At 39.3% G+C, this 27,825-nt stretch overlaps 1 protein-coding gene across 1 annotated transcript; it reads left to right on the top strand.

Annotated features, from left to right (window-relative positions):
- The first annotated feature begins 27 nt into the window (after positions 1 to 27).
- Positions 28 to 27,815, top strand: LOC121521856 (vesicular inhibitory amino acid transporter-like). The gene is made up of 8 exons (XM_041806032.1): positions 28 to 131; positions 2,691 to 3,345; positions 12,728 to 12,864; positions 16,205 to 16,331; positions 20,327 to 20,529; positions 21,243 to 21,480; positions 24,437 to 24,599; positions 27,496 to 27,815. Exons 1-8 carry the CDS (start codon positions 28 to 30, stop codon positions 27,813 to 27,815), a joined length of 1,947 nt encoding a protein of 648 aa, XP_041661966.1.
- The last annotated feature ends 10 nt before the right edge of the window (positions 27,816 to 27,825 follow it).

Genomic DNA, 27,825 nt, shown 5'->3' with positions numbered 1-27,825 from the left:
CTGACTGTGTGGACAGTGAGGCTGAAAATGAGCTCCTCTTTCTGGGATCGGGGTGCTGGGAAGCCTTGGAGTGCTGCTGGATCTCTGTGGGGGTGGGCTGTGTCGAGGCTGCAGCTGGACTGGACAACAAGGTGAGTCACATCATTGTATTTTGCAGATTGTACTTGTTCCAATCATTCAGTATTGTTTATTCATTAATTATGTGCAATGCTAATTGAATTTGAACTAGGTTTATGATCAACACATGGTTTCCTTTGAATGCTTAATTTCTGTGAATGCCTTATAATGTATCTGCCAAGTTTATTATAATGCATGTAGGATACTCTTAATAAATTAGTATACTTACTAAAACTATTAATACAAACCAAAATTCAAAAATGTTGGGACACTGACAAAAATGTCAGTGCGTCAATGACATATAAGGTTTCATTCGTTGCAGTAGACTGGATGCACCACCTGACAACTAATTTCAAATTAAACAGGCAAATACTTAGACGCATGTCGTTACTTTTCTTCTTGTTCCACATCGAATAAACATATTTTTAAATAAAATGAAGAATGTTATGGTAAAATAAAATTTAGCTGTTTGACCGTGACATGGAAAGGGGTGCCAGCTAACATAGCAAAATTGTAATGAAATGTTGTTATAGTATGTGATAGCTTATATGCTTTATTAGAAGTAAAGTAAAAATGCTTCGAGCTTTAAATATCATCATTAATTTCATATAGTTTCACCACCTGAAACACTGGTTAAAATGAGATAGGATAAGATGAGATGATAATTGATTGCACTGCAAATTATTTGGCGCTTACCAAGATAAAAAAAACTTAGATTAAGAAGTGTTAGATAATGAAACTTAAATCAATGATCATATCTTTTTTGTCTCGATTAGTCAGGAAGCCCTTAATGTAAGGAACTCAAGTTGCTTGATTTAAGAATAACACAAGGAGCATCAATGAAAAAATGCAAATTATTGAGCAGAATACTTCTGACTTCAAACACGCTAAAACAACTTTAGAAAGAAACATTAAGATTTATGGTCTAAAGAAATGGACTGGTTTTAAGTTGTATGGTTTAGTTTAACATGATTTAGACTTTTTCAAGATGAAACAACTTGTTTTAGGACACAGCTTAATCTAATATGAAAAAATCACTACATTTGTTAATATTTTATTATGTAATTATAATTTTCAGCTTAATTTGCTAAAAGCAAGAAATTAAAGAAATGAATTCACTTATATTTAGTACATTTCACTTATTCTTAGGTTGTAGGAAGTTCAGTTTTAAGCAATCTCAGCTTAAACCAGCATTTTCTGCTTATTTTAACCCTTTAGAAGGGTTCTGTCGACTTTCTTATTTCTAGATTTAACAATCTTATTTCAAGATATCTTGTGAAGTAAAACTTGCTGCATGGACAGATAATTTCACTAGTTTTGAGTACCTGTCTTCTCAGATTTAGTGAAGCTACTACATTAGTATCAGAGAGATGTGTAAAGCCTTGAAAAAAAGGCATAATACCCCCCTTTAAATACAAGCCGATACAACATTCCACTTGTTCCAGGTAACATTAGACATGTGAATATTAATATTAATATTAATAATAATAATAATAATAATAATCATCATCATCATCATAGAGCAGAGAATTGCCCACATTTTAGGGACTATGGGACTATATACACAAGGGTTCATATACAAGTACTATATCTAATGTACCCTCATGGTTGCACCAGCTGACATTTCAAACTAAACAGGCAAATGCTTAGCCCTCACTTGGCCATGAGTGTTTAATGGATGGTAAATTATGCAACAATCTGTACCCCTTCATTTCAAAATAGAATAACCATGATTCGGACAGTTTTCGATGATCTTGCAAGCTGTAAAATGATACATTTAAATTTGTTCATTTCAAATATTTCAACCATAAAATCATGCCAAAGTAATCCAATTTGAATTTCTCACTGTTAAACTGCCATTTTTAATAGAGTCAATAATCTGTTCATTTACTCAGACGGTGGCACATCCAGATGTTTTTAGGGTTTGAAATATTCTGAAAAAGTATTCAAACAAAGAAGGTCTCATAGAACAAACTGATTTTTTTCAAAAGGAAATATTAGATATGGACACAAAAATATGTACTTCATGTCATTGGCCGAACAACAGATGGTATGTGATAATATCAAAAATAACATTAAACCCCCTTATTACAATTAAAATAGCAAAAAGACAGCATATAAATGTTAGCACTGAGATGTTTCATTGTTTTTGAAAAAATTATACACTCAATTTGAATTTGATGCGGCCAGCATGTTTCAATAAAGTTTGGATGGGGTCCTGTTTACAGCTCTGTTGCATCACTCTCTTTTGAGAACACTCTGTAAGTGTTTTTGGGAATGAGGAGACCAGTCTCTGTCACTTTGAAGTGCTGTTCTGTCCCATTCTTGCTTAATATTACAGATTAATACATCATGGCTTTTGTTGTTCTCCATTATATTACAAAAATAAGCCCTAAAGTGACATTTGTCTAACATTTCTTTTCTGTGGACAACCTCAAACTGAAGCAATCAGTCTGCAGTAACTAAGCCTGCAAAAAAGCAACAATCCTGTTCTCTGAATCATCTTGTTTTTTAACCTGTTGGTTTAAAAAATGTTGTTTCAGCCATTGTAATCAAATATTCCTGCTCTGTAGGTTCTTCCAGCAGGATGAAGAGATGCTAATTCTGACCCACAGCGACGAGTTAAACAGAACCTACTGTGAAGAGAGCAGAATACCTTTAGACGAAAATAATCCAAGCTCTGCTGACACCCGAGCAACCAGATCTTCATTAAAAAGGAACAACTTGCCTCAAACTGAACAGGATAACCCCCATATGAGGGAGGGATCCAATCCTAACCTTAGAGGATCCCCCCAGCAGGAGAATCAGGCCTTTAAAGAAACCAGAGCGAGTGTGATCTCCACCGGACCAAGAATCATCACTGTAACATCAGCCGTTTCCTCTGCAGACGCCATAAGTTTCAAGAACAACAGAAGTTTTGGCAAAAGAAAAAGATCCTTAGAAACACAAGCTGATGAGATGGGAAGCAAGGGTGTCATCCAAAACCACGGAGGCAAGAGAAGGCCCTACAGGCATGTTAGTCCGTTAAAACTCTCTGAGGATGGAGAAGGGAGAGAAGTAGGAAGTGTGGAGGGGACTTCTCAGTTCTGCACCAGCCTCCAAGAAGAAAGATCGAGGAGGAGTTTGGCAAATCCAGTCCAGAGGTCAAGTACAAGAACCTCAGGTGTGAATCCTGCTCCCACCATCACTGCCTGGGAGGCTGGCTGGAACGTCACAAATGCTATACAGGTACATGTTTGCAAAAACAACATGCTGGTATATTTGAAAGGAATAATCCAATTTTTAAGTTAAATGCTATTGAATATAAAAGATACATGCCTCTTTTTCCGCAAGTTATACTGACGTTTTCTGTGTTGCTTTATTGAGTGCATTCATCTGAAATCCCTTTGCCTCGAAAATCCAATCACGAGTGCTATAACTAGGTGCAGAAATACTTTCATGGCCAATTTGCCATCCATTTTGACTGAATTAAGGCTCCTTTGTGGAGTCGAAACCCCTGCACTCTCTAAATCTAACAAAGTGTGATGCCCTATTGTTTACCTTGTGTCACCTGCTGTTTTTTTAAAGCAAAGGTCCATTAATATTCACACTGTTATTGTAGATATAGCTGCTGATTTTAATTATACTAGATGAGAAAACCACACCCTCTAATCTGATGTTTGTATCATTTAAGATATAAAGTACAGAAATAAGGAACCTTAAAACAGGGGTCAAGATCAAATTATTAAACTGATGGCCAAAATTCATCATTTTGGTCTTATCAGACCAAAGAACTTTCTTCCACTTCACAATGGAGTCTCAGGAGAATACTGGTTTACTAGTGACTGTACCTTCCAGACACAGGTGTCTTTACTGTACCATCACTTGAGACCTCAGTTGAACTAGGTCAGTCACTAAAGGGGGTGAATATTATGCAGTCACCTATTTTACATTTAAAAAATCTGGACAAACTTTCTGTCTTTCACATTCATTGCGGGCCAACCAGTGCAACAAGACAAAATTAGGCAGTACGATGCACAATTCTGGTAAGTAACTAGACAGTGAGCTGGAATAGTTTACGAATGGTTCTATTTATTTGGATAAAACTCATGCTGAGGCCCGTCAGTAGAAATGCAAAAACCTTTTCTCCTCCAAGGGAGTGGGGCTCTTTGCTCATCTTTCAGTAGAGAATTGCTGTCATGATCTGATAAAACCTGTTGCCAAAGCTACCTCAGAGCTAATAGCTCCACTGGCTTAAAATGCAACTAAACCCTGCCCGTAACTATTGCAAACTGATGCCAAAGCAGGTCGTGATGAGGAAAAACATGACCCAAGAAAGCTTTCAGTGTGGTTATTTGTACTTGTTTTAATAAAGAAATGTGGTTCACTCCTGATAAAACTTCCTTTATGCTGTAGCTACATCTGAGCTAATTGCTACACCAGCAGCAGCCATTGCTACCAGCTTTCAGTGCAAGTAAACCACACCCGTACCTACTGCCTCATTCTCCACAAATAACGCTGATTGGTCTGTTCTCAGACAGTTGTGTCAGATTGTAGATTTTCAAGATAGATGTGCCTGGCGACAGACATGAAATCTGACCAATCCATCTGCTTTGCAAGGTTAAGGAATTATGACAGTCGCTGTATGTTTTACAGGTGTGTTATGACTTGGACAATTGAATGGTAGTGAAAGTAACTGAAAGCAGGCTATGTATTATTATCTTGGTGGGGCTACAGGATCTAAAAAAAAGAGTCATTTAACATGTTCATCAAACCCAGATGATAGTTAACTGTATCAGCCACGAGGAGCTCTACAGTTTCTATTCCAACTGTAAGCCTGCTGCTGAACAACAGTCGTCTTAGTTTGCCTTTCTGAGTTCATGCTTATTATGGCTGCAAACTTTCAGTAATTATTTCTTTGGTTCAGTTTCAGCACTTTATTCCTCCCTTTTCACCAGAGCTCTCAGCCTCTCTTTCTCTTTTCCTCTTGCAGAAGACAAATGCACAAAATAAATGCCAACAGTTTGGGCGCCAAGCTTCACACCACATTCAAAAAGCACTTAACCTTGCAGACATTTTAATCTGCTCCCTTTGTGTTCTAATAATTCCAAACAATGCTTTGTGGTCGTGCTGGCAGTTTGTCAGGCACTCCCCGGTCTTCCTAATCAAATAAAGCGTGAATCCAGTTGTTTTGTATAGAAGGCAAAAAAAAAAAAAAAAAAAATTCAAGTCACAGCGTGTCCTCATGGTGCTAATGCTAATAGCTTATTATGCTGTAAATGCAAGCCTGTATTCAACCCCTGCACTTATGTAAATGTGTTCTTTCACTAGGATGTAATTGAACACCATCACTGGCTCTGGAGAACATTATGACATTAGGGCGTCATTGTAGTGGATGCATGCAAACACACATGAAGACACATGCATGCACATGTTCCTTTAGGAGTTGCATCAAATGTTTTTTATCAGATTGCTGTAATCACACGGGGGTTTTAATCAATGTTATCTCTGCTTTCAATGAAGTAAATATATATATATATAACTACACATGATATTTAGTGGATAAGCAAGTGTTTTATGTGCTTTGTTTATTGATGCCAGTCCATCTGTGGGTGCCAGGATTTTACTTTTTAAGTGTCATTAGAGACCATGTTTCTGTGCCAGAAACTCTGTCTGATGAAAACTGAGACTTCAATGTATTCCAAACGACTGACTAAATTCCCTCATCACATATAGGATTTAATGTCTCAATATTTCCTTATTTTTTTTATAACTTTCCATAAACACTGCCACGGTTCAGCTCTTGTTTTGCAGTATTTTGAAACTCTGCTGTAACATCATGAGCCTTTCTCCTTAGCTCTTAAGTTGGTTAATGTTTTATAGGTCATTCATTACCTGCAGTGCTGTAATCACAAACCTTAACCAAATGGATTGCTCATTAATCCCTGCAGACGAGGTTACGGAAAGGTTAAATCGAGGTGATTTCATGATGACTTCAAAAGAAGTTTTGTTTAAGGCGGTGGATTATTTCAAATTTAGATTTTAGACACGCTCCAGAAATTAAAATCTTTGATCTGTTATGTTGGACTAGATGTTGCCATTCCTTGGGTGCATACTGTAGATGAAACTTGCAGGATAGCCCAGTGAGTAATAGCACCTTCCTGGTTATCGAGTGGATGCCATCCTTCCTGGATGTTTCACTGATAGGCCTTTGACATCTCCAGAGGGGTTCACAGTAAATCCCATTGTCTCTAGCTCATGCTGTCTACGTCCCCTTGTTGCGGCCTAGGTGGCATCATTTTTCCTCTTCCACAGTCACTGACTGCATTTTTTGGCAGCCCTGGGCCTGTAACAGTTTATTGAGCTTGTAGGCCTCCACTGCAACCTACCAGGGTACTATGAGCTCTGTGATGCATCCAAAGGTCAACTGAGGTTAACCATAGCACGAGGTCTGGTCTGAAGCTGGTTTACATGATCATAGCTGTAAAGCAGAACAACTGGCCTAAGTCTGCCACCATCTTTCAATCAGTAAGTGTATAGTGTAAGTGTCTATTTTTTTCATTGAAAATATCTCATTACACTCAATATGAGCCACATTCACCTGACAAGCCCAGATAAACATCATGTGTTATGATACTATAAGGAAAAAATCAGACCTGATATGTTTGTAATAACTTGGAGATCTACCAATGCAAAGAGCAAAATTGACTTGTAAAATTTCTTGAAATGAGCTCCTTATCTTATTTCAACAATAAGATTTTTTTAAGTAACTAGATTGCAAAAAACTTTTTGCAAAAATCAAGTGTTGTTCCTGTATTTCTAATTAAAATGTCTCATCAGACTTATGATTAGACTTATAGTTATAATTAATGGAAATGGAGATTTGGCCCATCTGATGGGTGTGTCTCAGTTTTGCAGATGCTTTGAGAACATACCTGACTGCATTGTGTAAACTGTGAAGTTTGGTGGAGGGGGGTAATGGAAGAGGGCTGTTTTTCAGGTTTTGGGCTAGGCTCCTTATCTCCAGTGAATCTTAATGCTTCATCATACCAAGACATTTTGGACAATGCTATGCTTCCAACTTTGTGGCAACAGTTTAGGGAAGACCCCTTTTTTCCCAGCATGACTGTGCCTCAGTGCACAAAGCAGGAACTATAAAGACATGATTTGCTGAGTTTGGCATGGATGAACTTGACTGGCCTGATCAGAGCCCTGACCTCAACCCCATGGAGAACCTTTGGTATGAACTGGAACAGAGATTATGGGCCAGACCTTCTCATCCAGCATCAGTGCCTGACTTCATAAATGCTCTACAGAATTAATGGGAGGAAAGTCCCACAGAAAAACTTCAAAATCTTAAGGAAAACCTTCCAAGAAGAGTGGAGGCTGTTACAGCTGCAAAGGGGTGGCCAACTCCATATTTAAGTATGCATATTTGAATACAATGTCCTTGCAGTCCATGCTGGTGTAATGGCAGATGGCCAAATACTTTTGTCCATGTAGTCTAAGCTGAATTTGATTATTTTCTGGACTTGTCTGGTTAATGCAGCTTAAATAATGAGATATCTTTTTTAAAGTATGCAAATAAACTGGTTAAAATCAGAGTTTTCAAGAGTTTAAATGGATAGATGAGAAAATGGATGTCTAGTTATAATGAGATTTATTAACACCGGTCAGTGAAAGGATGATAGAATTGTGTGTAAAGGGCTAACAGATGTCCCAATAATGAAAAAAGAACAGCAGTTTTATCTGTATCAAGGCTAAAAAAGAAAATATGTATTTTCCGTTGGTGGTTTGTTGATGCCAAAATAACTGACTGTCTGCCAGCTTAATACAGTTTTTATTAGAGAGCGAGCGAGCTGCCAAATATGGAGAAAAAAAGCCGCAGCTCTCAAGGCTCCCGACTTGGGAATATTATGAAACTCATTTTTAATTCCAACCTGACTGTTAATGAGGCAGCTCCTCTCACGGATTAGAGATGTGGAGCTTTTGTTCCTGAGAAAAACTGATGTTGGTTTTACTGACTGTGGTTATTCGTTTTTTTGTGACTGGCGTTTTATCTTAAACTGGGATGGAAATTTGAGATCCAAGTTCTAAATTGGGTTTTTTAAAAATCCAATCCCAAGCCGTAGGGAAATGAAGAGTGTTCTCATTTTGTTTTGGAAAGATTGTTGTCAGAAGTTATTTGGTTCATCATGCTGCCAAATACATCCCAAGACCCTGCAGGAAGAGGGAGGATGGATAAAAGCTGCAGGTTAGAGCAGCTTCAGTATCATCTTTCTCCAGAGATTTACTAGGTAACCCACTTTTTCATTACCATTATTATCATTAGCTCCATTCCCATCAGTCTAATTGCTATTTTTATCTCAACAAGAAGTACTCCCAGCGGGTATCCTGATGATGTCACAGCTATGTCATCAGGGTTCGCTAATCCTTGGCTTATTGATGAACTTTTATAACAGGAAGATAGCAGTACCAATTAAACCCTTTCTCATTCCTAAGTAGCCAAATACCATAGACTGAGTAACCTAGGGCTGCAGTTTCAATGACATCACCAGTTGGTTTCTGAAGAGGTGATGTTGACCCCAGCAATGGTGGTAACTTTTAATCACTGAAATTGATGAAATTAATCACATCAAATCTCTATCATGTCCAAGCCCCATTGCAACCGCCCCCAGCTTTATACAGCTTTATTTTGTGTATCTGGTCATTTACAGCGCCTTTAAAAAGTCCATTCATCCATTTTCTATACCATTTATCCCATTCGGGGCTGGAGCCTATCCCAGCTGTCATTTGGCAAGAGGCGGGGTACACCCTGGACTGGTCGCGAGTCAATCGCAGGGCTGACAAATAGAGACAGACAACCAGGCACGCTCATATTCACACCTACGACCAATTTAGAGTCACCAATTAACCTAATGAGCATGTTTTTGGTGCTGGGAGGAAGCCAGAGTACCTGGAAAGAACCCACGCATGCACAGAGAGAACATGCAAACACCGCACAGAAAGGCCCTGACAGGGAAGTGAGCCAGTGACCTTCTTGCCGTGAGGCAACAGCCCCTTTAAAAAGTATTGTATAATATATTATATACAATAGTATAAGGATTTTTCATTAATTTTTTGGAACCATTTTACATTCCACCCTTACAAGCCTTCCAGGGCCCACTGCTGAAAAACACCTCCACAGCATGATACTGCCACCACCATATTATTATTATCATTATGGTATTATTATAGTGTACTGAGTGTAGATTAATGAGAGAAAAATTAAACAGCTGTAGCATCGGATCGCAACATAAATATAGACAAAGTGAAGGGGGTCTGAAAAATTTCTAATGCACTAAATATACAATATAAGAGCAGTCATTTCAGTGTAAAAATTTTACATGTTTTTCCTTTAACTCTGTCATCACTATTGCTAACTCTGCAGCTTTCATTTTAATGATAAAGGGTCTTCTTACATTTCCTAACTTTTTAAATGCACATAACTTGTGTAAAAACTGTGTACAGCATAAAATAGAGAGTCAAAAGGAACACATTGGCCCCACCCTTTTTTAAATTCTATATTTTTTTCATTTGAACAAATAAGAGGACTTTTACTCAAGGTAGAATTCAAACTTTTGCCATGGTTGCAGAAGAAATGTCACTACCAGTCACTTAAATGTCAACCTTTCTGTTTCTTCTCCGTCTTTTATCCCCTCATGGTGTGGAGAGACATTTCTCCATCACTGTTTGTGCACAGGGCATGTGCTTGCATAAAGATATTGTGCCTGACCTGAAGGGCAGCATTTGAAATCTCGTACCTGAAAAGTCCAGACAGGATCCATGAATGCGTACTATTTTCGTAGTAAGTCACTGAAATACCAGTGCTGCCTGGTGGCTCATATTGTAAGGTAGGAATGAAAAAGGGCAACACTCCCTGAATAAACAGATTTTAAAGGTGTCGGATTATGGCAGGATGGCGCTGAAAGGAATAATCAGGGATTCTTTCCTTCCTTTATTCTACCTGTTAGTGATTGCTTCAGGAATTAGCTGGCAGAAACACACAGAAAAGAGGGAGACGAGAGATGAAATCAGATACGGGAGCGTCAGATTTCTCTCAAACTGCTTTCATCGCCAGCAGCTCCATTTGAACATCAAAGCTTTATCAGCATATGCCTGACAGACACCAGTTACAAAATAACGACTTGAAAGCGAGAGAATGTGTCTGTTTATGCATCCACAATATGTGCTCCTGTAACCGTATCTCCATGTTCCAACATCCCAAACACAGCAGCTCCATCAAAGCAGCTTCATGTCTCCTCTGATCTCCCCTCGTCCTTCTCCTCTCCCTCCGTCAACCTCCCGCTCTCTCACTATACTTCTCTTCTCCTCTTCTAGCCTTCTTTCACCTCTCTTCCCTCTCCTCATCTCCTCCTCTCTCTGGCAGTCGCTTCAGTTTTCCCTTGGTGAAGGGCCAAAGCTCAGCTCTCCTCCTCCTTCTGCTCCTTCTGGACTCCTGCATCCTCGAACTCTCCGGGCATCAGGCCAAAACTCTCCTCTCGCCTCCTCGTCTTCCAACCATGAGCGCTCCTTTCTTCTCTTTCTCCTCATTTCCTCTTCAGCAGTCCCCTCATATTATTTTCTTTCCACTTGTGTTGCGATGGACTTTAGAATTTTCATATTTTGGTGCTTTACAGGGATTATTTCTTGGGAGGAAATGTGTTACTGTGGAAAATGAGCTCCATGCAGTCTGGATTTTTTTTGGCATGAGGAAGTCATTAACTTCATAAAAAATACAAAAAATACTCTTTCATTCATTCACATTTCTTAAAATCTGTAATAAAGTTTTATACACTTCTTTGTACTACAGTAAAGCTGAGGTCAGTCTGCCTGATTTTTTTGTCTGTTTTCATAGGCACTTTTTCAGATCAGATGGTCGCAAAGCCATGTATTTATGGTATGACTTGACGGAGGTGTCTGACTATTGTACAGCATTGTACTGTATAAACTGAACTATATTGCATTTGTCAGTCAAAATGTGAAACGTATTGTACCATATCATATCATATCATCTCATGTGATGTTTTATTTTATCGTTGCTCTGAATTATTTAGTACCGTATCAAGTTGTACCAAATAGAATTGTATTGTACTGGGTCATGTCATAACTTATCATAGCGTATCGTACAGTAGCCTATCGTATCCTATCATATTGCGTCATGTCATATCGTATCGTATTGGGTATTATTGTATCTTATTGCATTGCGTTGTTTCTTCTTGTAACATGTAATGTTGTATTGTATTGTGTCTTTTTCGTATCGTAACATATTGTGTCATATTGTGTCACGTCATACCCTATCGTATTGTACCGTATATTACAGTATCGTATTGTGAAGTATTATATTGTATCGTATCTTATTGTATCGTAACATAAAATATCGTATCTTAAACATATTGTATCATGTCGTATCGTAACGTATCATATCATATTGTATCGTATCATATTGTGTCTTATCGTATCATAAGATATTGTGTCATATTGTGTCGTGCCATACCGTATTGTATTGTATCATATATTATAGAATCATATTGCAAAGAATCGTATTGTATTGTATCTTATTGTATTGTATCATAACGTATCATAACATATTGTATTGTAACATATCGTATTGTATAGTATCATATGGTAACGTATCATATCGTATCCTATAGTACCATATTGTGTCATGTCATATTGTATCATATTGTATTGTATTGTATCCCATTGTATTGTATCCTATTGTGTCATATTGTGTTGTTTTATTCATATCATGTTGTGTCATAAAGTATTGTATTGTATCATATCGTGTTGTGTCGTATTGTATTGTATCGTGTTAAGTCATATCATGTCGTATTGTATGTTATTGTCTCTTTCCGCAATGTGTTGTGTTGTGTTGTATTGTGTCGTTTCATATTGTATCGTATCGTATTGTATTGTATCATATCTTGTTGTGTCTTTTTGTATCGTAGTGTACCCTATCGTATTGTATTGAATAGTTTTGTGTCGTATTGTATTGTATCGTGTCATTTCGCATTGTACCATATCGAAATGTATTGCATTGTATCATATCAAATCGTATATCGTTTTGTATCATACCATGTTGTGTCATATTGTATGTTGTCATGTCATGTTGTATTGTATTGTGTCATGTGGTGTAATTTCGTATGGTAGAGTATCATATTGTGTTGTGTCGTATTGTATTGCACTGTCCAGTTCAGTGCAGTATTTTATCGTATCGCAGGGAACAATATATGAGCTTGTATTGGATTGTATAGTATTGTATCATACCTTATCATTTCATATCGTACTGTATTGAACATGATGAAGATTAGTTATATGCTGCCTTATTTTAAATTGCATCATCAAAATACTATTGTATCTTGTCAAAAATTATCATATCAAATTGCACTGTATCATATCATACTCTATTGTACCTTGTTTTGTATGTTATCTTATAATATCCTATTATATTAGGTCATATTTAATGGCATCTTATTATATTAGGCACCCTGTTAGAGACTGTTTAAATCTATTCCTACAGCTTATCTTTTTCACTGCCCCCTTAAGTTTACCTTTCAATGCTCTTCCCTTTTTGTCTCCCTCCCTCCAGGGTATCTTTGTGCTTGGTTTACCCTTTGCTCTGGTCCGGTCGGGGTATGTTGGTCTCTTTGTTTTGGTTCTGTCAGCCTGGGTCTGCAACCACACTGGGAGGATCCTGGTGGCCTGTCTGTATGAGGAGGAACAAAGGTAGGGGCATCCATCTGATTAAAAAGACAAACTAATTTTATGCTGTATTCTTGAGTTGTCCTGTAGTTTTCCCTTTAAATGGACGATTTCTGCTATAGTTTAAGTGCTAGCAAATAACCTTGACACATAATGCTCTCACTGACCCCCCAACCAACCGTGGAAATTCTAGCTTATATCATACTATATTACACATATAGAGGGTACATACCCAGGATACAGTCATACTGTATCACCAACCATTCCTGATAAAAAGAAAAAGTTTTTAAACAACTGCTGAGTATTTTACAAGGACTTGGAATTTCTAACAACAGAGAAAAAACATGTAAACTATGCCACTGAAATATTCATTTATTCAATATTCATTTTCTGACATTTTTATTGATTTTCTTATTTGCTGATTTATTTTGAACTGTAGTTGTTTTATCTCGGTGGTGGCCAATAAAAATTCATTCAGGTCATCCCCAGGATCTTCTTAGTAGAACAGCAGATGCTGCTGACAAAGATTTTGTGCCCTGCTTTGGTCCAGTGTAGTCCATCAGGACGAAATATTTCTTTGTCATTGCTACAAATTCTCCACCTATTTCTGTGACGGTGTTTCTTGTGTAATTATTCACAGCCTTCCTTCCACTGTCAATGCTGCTTTCACCTCCATGTCTCCAAACCTGCCGCACTATAATGGAGAAAAATGTAATTTTTATGGAGAGAAACTCCTTTTGGAGCCTCTTCAGGTCCTTTCTCATTTTGCATTTCAGTTCCATGGAGGGCTTCGGTCCCAGATCACTTCTGCCAGCATGGATGACCAAAATGGACTATGAGTGAGGAGCTCTTTGTGAAAGCAGGAAAGGGCACCACCCCAGCCAATGCCGGTTTTTCAAGCCACTGTACTTGGGCACGAAGCCCAAAATTGAAGCCCAGTTTTTAAAATGCTGCTCCCTCCACTAGCTCAACATAACAGAATCCGATGATCCAGATCTTCGGAAAAGGTTTTTCTTCCCTCATTCTCTTTTTTCTTTGGCATGGTCCCCACAGTTTTGCTGTCACTTTATGACCCTAGATATTGCCCTCTGCCTGTCTGGAGAGGGTATCTAAACTTCTTTTCTTCACTGGGGTCATCCTCCTCTTCAGTCTTTCTTGACTGCGCATCTGCTGTCCATCACTGTCCTTGGAAATTTCTTCATGGTTCCTTTTACTGGAGACATCAGGCTTTCTACTAATGAGGAAGATGCAGCTTGGGTCTCCATGGTATTTTCTGAAGATTTCGTCACAGGCCCTCTTCTTTGTCTCTAGGGTCTTGGTGGGTATTGGGCAGGGATTCTTCGTCTCAGGTGCTGGCATGGATCCTTGTGGACCTGCAGCCCTACCCCTGGATCCAGAGGAGAAATGGTTGACCAAGTCAGGCTGCTGCTGCACTGAATGGTTTCTGCTGGACCAAATTAAGCTCAGTCAGCTGAGTTTTTCAAAATAAGATTTGCATATATTTATCATAATCATGTCTAGTCAAATAATAGATGGTTTAAACATACTGCTGGGTATCACTACTGATTGTCTGAACTGATTCCAGTTAAACTGACAAGGTCCTGATTTGACATACAGTACTATGTAGAACTTTTAGGCATGTTTGCACCAAAAATTGAGACTGAATGAAGACACAACCTTGGCCATGCTCTATAAGTCCTTACCAGGTGCAAAGGAAAATAATCAAGGTTCACACCTTTGGGGTGGAGTCAGGGCTGGGGGGGGTTATGGCGAATAAGCACGGCCTCTGCTAGCATCTGTGCAGGAAGTGAGGTTGCCATAAGCCTCTGCCTATGGTGTGGAAGTCCCAAGGGCCCAGCAGTTTCAGGACATATCAAAGGATTGCCTTTGAGTTTGACCTTGGCTGCCCTATAGTAGGAGATAGTAGTTGCCAGCTTGAGTCCGTGGCCAGGAGCAGTGACTCATGAGCCTGTTGTAGGTTCTGTCTTTTAGCATGTGTTTGAGAGTCAAGGTCATCTCCTCTTCATTGATGGTGTGTTTCATTCAATCTCAGAACTTAGGAAATTCCAAGCCACCAATTAGAGACGTCGTCAAAAATGTGCCCTGACCTCAGAGTTCATACTTGGAAAGTCGGAGCAGCCCCTATTTAACCTTGCAAAGCAGATGGATATGCCCTTTTCTGTGTTTTTCACTGGCGAATCCATCTTGCAAAGCTCCCATCTGAATGGTTTGGGTCCAGTTCGAAAGTGACAGGACCAATCAGCATCAAGGGGCAGCACTTTCTGGCATGGTGGATTCGTGACATAAGCAAGCACCGACAAGAGGTCGGTGCAGTTATGGTGGAAGACATTAGCGTGGATGCTGCTATAGAGTCTGTTTTATCAGAACTTGACAGCATTTCTTTGTTAAAAGAACAAAGAAGAGCACTGAGTTGTTTTCTTTTCAAAAACAACAAAAGTGTACAGTTGCCAATGCTTGCATTATCCAGTTCTCTATGGAGTTTACTCCTCTGTAGCAGCATTCAACTCAGTGCGACGACTCCCATATCTGAGGTAAAAGGCACATAGCATGAGCATTTGTGCTATACAAGGGAAGTGACATAATGGCAGACGGGGATGGGGGCAAACTGAAGTGAAAGGATTTAATTGAAAATCTGTGCATATGTACGTTTTTTTAAGGCTCTAGTTTCAAGAAGTCTTCCGAGAGGTATCAGGGACAATTGGAGCAATGGTGTGGCTTGCAAATCAACAGACACACAGACATACCACCAACTATAGTAGTAAAAAACAATTTTTTTCTATGTCTACAATAGAAAACAAATCAGTTGGTATTCCAAAACTGAGGTTTAAACTATTAATTTGATGCCCTCTTCTGACGTAGTTCTATTTTGGTTATTTTTCGACTACATTGAATTTAGCATCATTAGTTGTATGGTATAGACACAGAAAAGACTTCAGATTGTAGTCTCTAATAAATGTCTTTTTCAGCCCTGCTAAGTTTCAGACAAACAGCAAAACCACGGCTAAAAGAAATGATAATGTTTGTTAAATTGTACTTTACTTCTTCCTTATTTGTTTGCAGGGTTCAATCCAATTTGATTCTGATTTAAATCAGTTCCAATTGAGCTGGGCTTGATTTTGAATATTCTTTGCCAGCTGTAAGAAAAAATAAAAAACACGTATCATGATGACTTAAAACAATGGAATACAAGCTTCAACACAGCAAACAATTTTGGCAGAAAGGGAGCTTTTCTCAGTGATGTTTTTCATTCATGCCAAATAGTTTGAGTGCAAAATGCTTTACCTGTGAAAACTTTCACAAGCTGTATCAGACCCAATCATAGTCTGCTGTTTGTGTCTTTCAGAGGAGGATCCAGCTCAGGGTCAAAGGTCAGAGTGCGACACAGCTACCAGGATATAGTGGAGGCCAGCTGTAAAGGGCTTTGGCCCAACTGGCCAGGACTCTGGGGATGGATGGTTAATGTAGCTCAGGTAATGTGCACTTTAATATGAACCACAGAAATTGCAAAACTTTTCTAAGAAAAACAATGAATATACTTATCCAGATTTATTTACAGTATCTTATTTCTTTTTGCCCAAGAACTGACCACATTTGGAGAAAATGTTTGACACATTATATTCTCACTGACTAACTAAGGGGGTGGCTATTGTGCCAATCACAAAATAGCCGACCCTGAATAACGCCTTACCTTTTTTTGGTCAGTTTGATGTAAATGAGATTATGATTCACAAAAGGATCATCATATTGTACTGAGGAAGACTCAAACTAATTTCATTACTTGTGTTATCTAAGGGAGCAAAACAAGAATTAGTCATTTTTGCATTCAAAGAATCAGACTTGTATGTCACACCAGTAAATACACCTTAAACACTGACTTCTTTTAAAGCAATAGGGTGTTTTTAAGTGGGGGTTGTATTAGATTTGTCACAAGTAATAAGATATGCCAGTCAGAGTAGAAGCACAAAAGCTACAGACCTTTAGGGTGTGATGTCAAAGAGTCTAATCCCATACTTGCCTGACCAGCAAAAGGTGTATTGTACTTTACTAGATGCCAGTGTTACATAAAAACTCCTGTATACAAATTCTCCATGGTAATATGTGTAGTACACATTTATACACGGAAAGTTTAGAAAGCTTGAATTACCACTACTGTGACACTCTACCTCTATCAGAGCCGAAATGCAATGCTCAAACTTTGAAAATTAAATTTGAATTGAACTTCCAGTAAGGTACGGGTTAAGGTAAGGGTTAGGATATCAAAAGTTAAAAATCAAAAGCCAAACCTGCAAGACCTAATCAAAATTAATAATAGTAATACCAATATAGCTACAGTCTGTTTACAAGAAAAAAAACCTTTCCTCCATGGAAACAAAGCTAACATGGCCAACGTAGCTAAGGCTAAAGCAAATGAAGCTATCTTAACAACTTAAGATATGTAAGCAACATTGCTTACACAGACAATAGCTGGGTTTCCATTACAGTTTTTCACAAAATAAAAGCGATATTTCTTAAATTTCGATTAAGTACAATTGCACTTTGAATGCGTTTCCATTGAAGGGAGTTTTGGGCATCGACCTTGCAACTCTCGTAAAATCTCATCTCGCGTGAATCCACTGCAGGGAAGCTTGACACTCAAAACCTGTTGCGTGTTGGTACGGTTTTGATTACATCTACGGCGGTTGCCTTGATAATTTTGAACAAACGACGAAGGCAACAGATGATAGTTCAGAGGAAAAGTCCGTATGTATGGAAAAAGTCACGTATAACGGTGTTAGTATGACGTTAAGAAAAGTCTCGTCTCTTCTTCTGTCCACACATACCGCGTCATGTTGTCTCGGAGTGACTAGTCATGTGACACCGTATGTCATGTCCCGTAACTTGTAAATGCGGGAAAAGTGCTTCCATTGCCCTTTTGCAATATATTTCTATATCGAACGCCTGAAAAACCTCCTCATGAAAGCGTAAAAACTTTTTAGCGATATTTTAGGGTTTTTTCAAAATTCTGGTGTTTCCATAAACAGTTTTTTATTGCGCTATTTCGATTATGCGCATTTCCACGTGTAATGGAAACCCAGCTTATGTTTCATTATCTTTGTTACTCTTTGTAAAAGCAAGCAAACTTTAGCTGTGTTTGCTAAAGGTCACTTTGCTAAAGCTAACATTGCCACATTAGCTAATGTCGTAACATTAACTACATAACTACTGTAGTTACAGAACCTACTTAGCCGATGTAGCTACATTATCTTATGCTACATCTCCTAAAGTAGTGTGGCTAAAACTTATGTAGCTACATAGGCTAACATAGTTAAATTAACTACATAACTAGTTTAGCTACATTACCTACATAGCTGACTAAGCTACATAAGCTTAAACTGCATCTACTAAATTAATGTTGTAAAAGCTAACAGCTAAATTGACTTATGTAGTACTGTTAACTACATAGCTAGAGAAGCTACATTAGCTTTTGCTTAAGCTAACAAGGCTAAAGCAAGCTTCCATTTGCATGACTACTTCTAAAGGTCTATACATAATTTAATCGAGGATTAAACCTCTGACTTTTTATCCTGTTTAATTGATGCGCTGTTGCTTAGTCCTAAATGTTGGTTATTTCAAGAATGTAACTATGAGAATTTGTTTATGAATAAAGTTAGATAAAAAAATACAAACAAACTTCTGAAATGTTTTACTCTGTTGTGGTCTCCTCTCAAAAGTATCCACAGTATCAACCAATGAGCTTACACTAATGCAAGCAAGTGCATATATTACATTGGAACTGTAACCTGTTGGCTTTCAACAGAATGAGATGTTAAAAACAGAATGCTAATGAATGCATTTTTTTGTGGCCTGATTAGCATATTTTGGTATTTAAAAACATACTAAACAAACGGTATTTGTTCGGACAGGCAAGAAAAATGTCACAGGCTCAAAGCTCACTGCCTTTGTGTCAAGAAACAGTTCTGTCAGTCTGGTCTTCACCTGCATCTTTGTTTTGATCGCCCTCAAAGTGACCCAGCTCATTTGACAGTCTGACATCTGTGTAGAGTAGGCCAATTTTATAATGTTACTTTTTTGGTTTCTAAATTCACCTATAATGTAACTGTCATCCAATCTTTTATTTGCCTGACCCCGGCATCATCCTGGCCATCATGGTTGCTTATACAATGAATTTAACTGATCTTATGAAGGTCCAAATAAAGACATTTCTCAGAAAGCCACTTTATTTTTAGCATTATTTCATGATGGAACACATGCGTATTGCTACACCTACTCCTACCTACTAATATGAGAAAAGAGGCTGTGCAAATGTCAGTATAACGTGTACTATTAACAAGTACTCATACAACCCTTGGTAAGAAAATACAACTATCCTTTTTAAGAGCTGTAACCCATATCTAATATAATCAAAAGTATAAACCACAATCATTCTTTATTCCTATAAGATTCTGATAATTTTATTCACATGTCAAAACAACTTCACAGAACATTTCATTTAACAAATAGTCTTGAAACTTTCCTTTTAAAACAAGTGAAACTGTTTTCCCAGTTCTTGCCAAAGAGACCAGAAAGAATCTTAATTTGATCATTTATATTGGAGGTAAAGGAGAGGGCAGGCTATTTGTTTGAGGCTGATTTAGCTATACTTGTTGTGAATTCTCATCACATCCACACAACGATCAATAAATGATTACCTATTTGTCTACCTGCATGCTCTCAGTGTTACTTGTGTGTCTGCTTTGATTTAAATGCGCTCGTGCATTACACAAACCTAAAGATAGCTTGTTAATTGCACAGTGAAAGTTAGAGATTCCATCAAAAATGGCCATGCATTTAAAAGAAATATATTTTCAATCACATTTCCAAACTACTCTGAAACTTCCACCCATCTTTCTTTTTGGAAGAGATTGATTTTCTGCGTTTTTTCACATCCTTCCAAATCATTGTGGGTTGTTTGGCTATTCAGACCAGCGGCTGCAGCTCCTTTTCTCTCTCTCCTTGGCACTGAAACTTCAATTTAAACATCACATTGTACATCAGTCTGTAGATTTCAACCATTGAACATAAAGCTGAAGGCCAACATTTGTACTCACAGCCACATAAAGCATGAAAACTGAACTGAAAAGATGTGTTGTATTACCCCAAAGGGCTTCTTTTGCAGAGCCCAACAGCGCATCCGCTTGTGATAACACCCTAGATACATGAACGGCTCTGACAGGAGTGGATGGACCCAGTGTTTACTTTTTTCAAAGATTGGAAAAAACATATCACCTTCACTTCTTGATGATCCTTTTTTGTCTTATATACAGCACATTTTTCCTTTAAAATCACTAAAGAAGAATCACTAGAGAGAGGCTTTAATATCACTCCAGTCTGATTCCTTCAAGAAATAGCACACTTTACCTTGTTATTTGAATTTGCCTTAAGCAGCTTTGAATTCTCCCCTTGAATCCCACATTTTTTCCTCCAGGTGGTTGAACTGTTGATGACCTGCACCCTCTATCTGGTCGTCTCCACCAGCCTGCTGTCCGACAGTCTCTCAGGGATGGCTGTTCCTCGATCAGCATGCTCTCTGGTGTCTCTGATCTTCCTGCTGCCATGCCTGCTGCTCACTGATCTCAGACCAGTCTCCACCCTAAGCCTGCTGTGCTCCCTGGCTCACATCCTGATCAGGTGATTGAACAGAAGCAGCATCACGTTTGTTCTGAGAGCGGTCAATTTAGAGATTTTAGAGCATCAGCTGACACCCCTTCCTCCTATATTAAATCAAGACAACAAGGCGATGTCCATAATCCGCTCTCATTCTCATTCTGGTGATTATTTCACAGCTGCAGCTGGTTCTGCTGTCCGCTCACACCTGCTGCAAACTGATCTTACTGTGTGTTTGATTAGTTTGTCATGCTGTGCATGAAACAAGGAAAACTGAGCTGGTTCTTTCATGGCTCAATATACAGCATTCACAATACTCAGATAACTCAACTGACTGCCTTAAAAGAGTGAAGTCGCATTTCCTCTGGGTTTGTTCATATCAACTTTACATTCACACTGATTGGACAGCACTTCCTTTAGCTTGTTTATGTTTGCTGAGGGGGACAACTCCCCATTAAAGTACATGATTTGTATATAATGTCATTACAATCCCTGATGGTGAAATAGTAGGGCGGCTGAATACTTTTGTCCATATACTGTATCTATCTCTCTTTCTCTTTCTCTCTTGTCTGTCTGTTTTGAACTTCTTTTACTTCCCTCAGAGAATAAACAGCCTCTTTTGGGCCATCCTGTACAAATAAATGTTGAATACATGAATAAATTAAAGGATTATTTTTTCATTCCTCCTCTTATCTTCTCTCCTGTTGTATCTGACCCCCCCACCCCTCCTCTGTCAGCCTGTTGGTCATGCTGTACTGTTTGAGTCGAGCCAGCAGCTGGTCCTGGTCTCCTCTGTCTTTGTCTGTGGATCCCGAGGACTTCCTCGTCTCCGTGGGTGTCATCATCTTCTCTTACACCTCGCAGATTTTCCTCCCTCCTCTAGAGGGCAGTATGGAGAACAGATGGCAGTTTAACAGCATGCTGGGATGGACACACGGTGCTGCCTGCATCATGAAAACACTGTTTTCTCTACTGGTCAGTAACACTGAATATGTTCTTGTAATTTCAAAAACATTTCAATTTATGTTTCTTTGATTTACTTTTAAGGTCACTAAGTCTTGAACTTCATTCTTTCATTTTTTATGTCTTCAAACAATATTGAATATCATTGGCTCATTTAACATATCTCAGAGAGGAATAAATCTTAGCAAAAGCATTTTGACTCAGATAGGTCATTTATGAGCAATCAGTAAGTTAGAATTTAGTTTCTGACACAGTGTTGAAAGAAAAATTCTGTTATTTTTTCTGCTGTCTGAATTGGAATAATATACTGATTTTTAAGCTATACTATATTGCCAAAAGTATTCATTCACCCATCGGTGTATAAAATCAAGCGCCTAGGCATGCAGACTGTTTCTACAAACATTTGTAAAGAATGAGTCGCTCTCAGGAGCTCAGTGTATTCCAGCGTGGTACTGTGATAGGATGCCATCTGTGCAACAAGTCCAGTGGTGAAATTTCCTCGCTCCTAAATATTCCACGGTCAACTGTCAGCGGTATTATAACAAAGTGGAAGCGATTGGGAATGACAGCAACTCAGCCATGAAGCCGTAGGCCACGTAAAATGACGGAGCGGGGTCAGTGGATGCTGAAGAGCATAGTGCGCAGAGGTCGCCAACTTTCTGCAGAGTCAGTTGCTACAGACCTCCAAACTTCATGTGGCCTTCAGATTAGCTCAAGAACAGTGTATAGAGGGCTTCATGGAATGGGTTTCCATGCCCGAGCAGCTGCATCCAAGCCATACATCACCAAGTACAATGCAAGGCGTCGGATGCAGTGGTGTAAAGCACGCCGCCACTGGACTCTAGAGCAGTGGAGACGCGTTCTCTGGAGTGACGAATCGCGCTTCTCCATCTGGGAATGGTACATGTCTGACTGCATTGTGCCAAGTGTAAAGTTTGGTGAAGGGGGGATTGTGGTGTTGGGTTGTTTTTCAGGAGCTGGGCTTGGCCCCTTAGTTCCAGTGAAAGGAACTCTGAATGCTTCAGCATACCAAGAGATCTTGGACAATTCCATGCTCCCAACTTTGTGGGAACAGTTTGGGGATGGCCCCTTCCTGTTCCAACATGACTGTGCACCAGTGCACAAAGCAAGGTCCATAAAGACATGGATGAGAGAGTTTGGTGTGGATCAACTTGACTGGTCTGCACAGAGTCCTGACCTCAACCTGATAGGACACCTTTGGGATGAATCAGAGCGGAGACTGAGAGCCAGGCCTTCTCGTCCAACATCAGTGTGTGACCTCACAAATGCGCTTCTGGAAGAATGGTCAAAAATTCCCATAAACACACTCCTAAACCTTGTGGAAAGCCTTCCCAGAAGAGTTGAAGCTGTTATAGCTGCAAAGTGTGGGCCGACGTCATATTAAACCCTATGGATTAAGAATGGGATGCCACTTATGTTCATTTGCAAGTCAAGGCAGGTGAGCGAGTACTTTAGGCAATATAGTGTATTCTTCTAACCAGCATCTGGCCAGAGAAACTGGGCCTCAGAAACTTTCAGTCTTTATTCCTAAATTTGCTCTTTGGAAGATCCTAAAAAACCTCCAAACCTCTTTAGAACCTCCAAAATATATGTTTTTCAACTTTGAATCAGAGTAGACATTTGTGCAAAGTTTGAAGAAAAACCCTGACAGTGTTCTTGAGATATCATACTACAAGAATGCATTGTTGTGAATGTAGCATCCATAGATAGATGTACAGACAGATACACAACCTGGCCATGCCTATCACAGACACACATTGTCCTCCTCAGGCAACAAAGTCTGGCTGCAGGCCATAGATCCCAGACCTCACCGCTGACAGACAGTTAATCTGGGATGCTATCTTTGTCACAACAGAAGAGCAGTAATTTGCGGGTACATATTTAATTTTTTTTTTTGTAATTCAACTTAATTCATAAACAAAATCTGGAAGTTACATTCATGAAATACCTACATTACAAACATTAAAGACTAAACAGCATTTCATAAACAAAACTGAGAAATAGGTTAGAGGTCCAACCTGGGGGTAGACCTGTTTTAGAAGTATATAGGTGAATGCTAGCACACTTTAACTTTGTTAGCTTTAGCTAAAGCTGACATAGCTATGATAGCTACATAGTTACTTTGTAAGTCAATGTAGGTAAGTTAGCTTTAGCAACGTGAGTTTTAGCAAATGTAATTACAGCTAACGTAGCTATGTAAGCTGTCTAGCTACATAACATAGCTACGAAGCTTACATAGCCATCATCAATTCCTTTGCAGTTAACAGAGCTACAAAAGGCTACATTTGCTGTGTTAGAATGTCTTCATGGAGGACAAGCTTTTCTCCTGTAAGCAGACTCAGTTACGTCCTCAGCTCACATCGAGATGCTTCAAAACAAAGCATTAATGATTACCACTTGGTATCTGAAAAGCCAAATTGGATATAAATCCCTGTCAGTGCATTGTAGGTGTCAGTGTCAATGTAGGTATGTACGGCCTAGGGTTTGAACCTGGCCTGTGACTCCTTCCCAACAAGACATTCATATGACTCACTTTCTTGTCTGAATAAAGGCATAAAAAGCCCCACAACACTTTAAAATGTAACAATCATGAGTATTTTCTTGTTTAGATCACACATTGAAAAATCAAAACCAGTCAAAGTATAAATATGTAATGTTCTTTAATAATGAAAAGGGGCTAAATTGAGAAAAATCAAATGACATTTTGTCCTGATATATCATCACTCAGATATGCACAAGGGTGCTCTAGCTAAGACCCAATCACAGATAATCAAACTTTGGTGAATGTCAGATCTTGAAAATTGAGTGAGAGGGCTTTAAGTACAAATTACACCCTAAGAGTGTTTGCTGAACGAGATCCATTGACTCTCATCAAGGGATGGACGGAGTGACGAGTTAATGAAGTGATTGATTGACTGATGACATTGATCATTCCCTCCTTCATTAGGCCGTGCTGACCTGGGGCGCTGAGACCAGTGAGGTCATCACAGACAACCTGCCCTCTGATCTTCGGCCTCTTGTCAACCTGTGTCTGCTGGCTAAAGCCCTGCTGTCGTACCCTCTGCCATTCTACTCTGCTGCTGAAATACTGCAACCATGTCTGCTCAGAGGTGGGCATTATGGATAGATCCGTTTTATATTCAAACATCCGACCTTGTCTTGTCTTCATACATAAAGTGAGAGCTCCTTTAGGCTATTTATGAAAAAATTGCAGATGTTCCAATGATTGAATCCAAGGTTTAGCAGTAAACACTGACAGCAGATCAACAATTTATAACTAACATTTACTGATATGAAGATTGAATAGGGTTAAGGGAAGCAGACATTTCCGCTACATATTTCCAGAGAGAGCTGACTCTGTAGACTGGAGATCTCAAATCCCAGCGAGATGGACAAAGAAAACAGTTCATCAGTGTCCTTTTCACTCTCATACTGCCCAATTTCCCTTGAGTGTGACATATAATTGCTCCAGAGGTCACCAGGAATAGATGATGTTAAAGTGTAACGCTTCAAGGTGAAAATCACAGCTGTTTTTTCAGTGGTGAAAAAAAGTCTTGGTCAAATAAGGCATGAGGATCCTATTGACCTTATGGAACTTTTTTAACAACAATGACTATGATAATAATGAAATAATGAAAAAGTGAAAGCAGAACTTCAGAAATTCATACCATTTTTTAAAAAGAAAAAAACTGAAATATCACATTAATTTCCAGGATTCCACTTCTGGGTATCAGTACAGTATTATCTTATCTTATTAACATAAAAAGTCAGACTGTTTACTCACAGTTTACTTTTTGAATATGATGCAACAAGCTTTGCAAACCTGGATTGGGGGATTTTCTGCTATTCATCTTTACAAATCCCCTTGAGCTCAGTCAGGTTGGATGAGGACTGTCGGTGGACAGCCATTTTCAGGTCTCTGCAGAGATGTTCGACTGGGTTTTAAGTCAGGGCTTTGGCTTGGCCACTCCAGGAAAATCTCAGTGTTGTCCCTAAGCAACTCCTGTGTTTTATTGCCTGTGTGTGTAGGATCACTGTCATGTCAGAAGGTAAACCTTCAGTCCAGTCTGAGATCCTGAGCTCTGTGGAACAGGTTTTCATTTAGGATATCTCTGCGCTTTGCCCCATTCAGCTTTCCCCTAACTCTGACAGTCCCTGCTGCTGAAAAACACCCCCACTGCATGATGCTACCATCACCATGCTTCACCGTTCGGGTGGTATTGGGCAGTTGATGAGCTGTGCCTGGTCTCCTCCTGACGTAACATTTAAAATTAAGGCCAAACAGTTGAGAAGCTGAGGAGAGGCTAGTATTTGAGGGGACAGGCCAGGGATACATATTTTTGTTATAAAAGCCTGAAAAAGTGATTTTTTTGCAGAATATGTCCCCTTTAAGGTTGAATGGAGGCATGTAAAGGGCGGGAGAGGAGGCAGACCTACGTGCGCACATTTCCAGATGGACCAGGATTTACAAAGAGAGAGTTGTGTGAAGATGTCCATGGGCACAGATTTATAAATCCAAATAATTTTGGGTGCATGCCATTTCATAGGTTTTTGGCAAATGTACACTTTAAGTCTGGATTCTTCACAATGTTTTACAAATGAGACCCCAGATTGGTGGAGGTCTGCAGTGATGGTTGTCCTTCTGGTCCATGTGTCCTTTTGCTTAGATTGGCCAGGCGACCAGCTCTTGGAAGAGTCCTGGTTGTGCCAAACTTCTTTCATCTGAGAATTATAGAAGCCACTGTGCTCTTGGGAACCTTCACTGCTGCAGATTTTTTTTTGTAGTCTTCCGTAGATCTGTGCTTAGCAGCGATCCTGGCTTTAAGCTCTGCAGGCAGTTTCTTTGATGGGCATTCAGCATATGCAGGTCTATTTGATGGAGGGGTTGAGTTTGCTTGAAGCAAGCAATTCTACTGCATGTACTGAACATACTGCAGCAAAATACACCTATGATTTAGAAAACAACAACCACCACGTGTCATTTAAAGGGGACATATTATGCAAAAATCACCTTTTCAGGCTTTCCTAACAAGAATATATGCCCCCTGGCCTGTCCATAACCCCCTGCAGAAAAATCCATTCTCTTCCACCCTCTCAGATTTTAACCTGATGACTTCATGTGGGGAGTAAGCACCCACCCCCAGGTTTGGTTGGCCCTTTCTGCTTGGAAGAAAGTTCCACACTCCTCTCCTGATCTTCCTCTTAGCTGTCAGCTGAGATGCTGGATAGCTCAGAGGGTTACCCTGCTGATTTTGATCTGGGAGATTGATGGTTCGAATGCCAGTCAGGTCCTTAACTTTGGATGAAAGTGTCTGTAACATCAGGAGTGCCACATCCATTTCCTGGGAGGGTGGTAAGGGGCGGAGTCAGACAGCTCAGTAACATTTAAAGCCACAGACAGAACATCAGCTCATTCTGAGCAGGGCCGAAACAGAGGAGTTTTTAGACATACAAGAATCCAATAATGGAGTGTTTTTTCAGCAACAAACTTCACAGGCATGTTTTGAGGACCTATGAGACCAATTTTAACTTGTCTTAAAAGGGCCAAATTTGTGCCCTGCAAGTCCATTTGAGTGCTCAGTGAAGTACTTTTGTGTCAACTTTCAACAGAGGTGACACCACAACTAAACTTCAGTCATTATTGACTGTCAACAGTGCTGAGGTCATGAGACTATGGAGTGATGTAATTGAGTTTATTATGAAAGAAATGCACATGACAATTGCAACCCAAGCAGTCACCAATATCACTAGTCAAACATTATTTTTGAAGCTTTTTGTATGAGACATGCAGCTCGAAGAGTTTAAAAGAAGGAGAATAAATGCAGAGGAGAGCAGACAGCAGAACAAAAATAGTTAATCATTTCTATATTAACAAATTGTTAAATTAAAATGATGTCATCCTGAACGACAGTGAGACCCATGATCAGAAGTGCTTACAGTGTCAACACACCGTTACTGTCAAAACTTCTGTATACCCTTTCAACATGTCACCACTAATCTCTGCAGATGACATCACCTTATCCTACCCTAAACATGGAGGTCGCCTAGTGACTCGTCCAGCCCTGCTGATCCGTGGCGCCTTGCTGATGACATCATACCTGCTTGCCCTGCTAGTCCCAAGGTTCTCCCTGCTGATGGGTTTGACAGGCAGCGTGACTGGGGCGGCAATGACACTCATCCTGCCCTGCCTGTTTCACCTCAGACTGCAGTGGAGCCGCCTCACCGTGATGGAGCGAATGGTGGATGTGTGTATTCTGAGTGTAGGGGTCATCTGTAGTGTGTCTGGTGTGATCTGTTCACTGAAAAGACTGATGGAGGAGCTGTAGGATGGTTGGA

This window comes from Cheilinus undulatus, linkage group 14 (genome assembly GCF_018320785.1).
Source record: "Cheilinus undulatus linkage group 14, ASM1832078v1, whole genome shotgun sequence".
Lineage (NCBI taxonomy): Eukaryota > Metazoa > Chordata > Actinopteri > Labriformes > Labridae > Cheilinus > Cheilinus undulatus.
This window is presented reverse-complemented; position numbering and strand designations above follow the sequence as displayed.

What these genes read in the sequence shown, in the direction of transcription:
- LOC121521856 (XM_041806032.1), top strand. Translation starts at nt 28, where the DNA reads ATGAGCTCCTCTTTCTGGGATCGGGGTGCTGGGAAGCCTTGGAGTGCT. An exon ending in CTGTATGAGGAGGAACAAAG is followed by an intron (nt 12,865 to 16,204) that starts GTAGGGGCATCC and finishes TGTGTCTTTCAG; the next exon opens with AGGAGGATCCAGCTCAGGGT. An exon ending in AAACACTGTTTTCTCTACTG is followed by an intron (nt 21,481 to 24,436) that starts GTCAGTAACACT and finishes CTCCTTCATTAG; the next exon opens with GCCGTGCTGACCTGGGGCGC.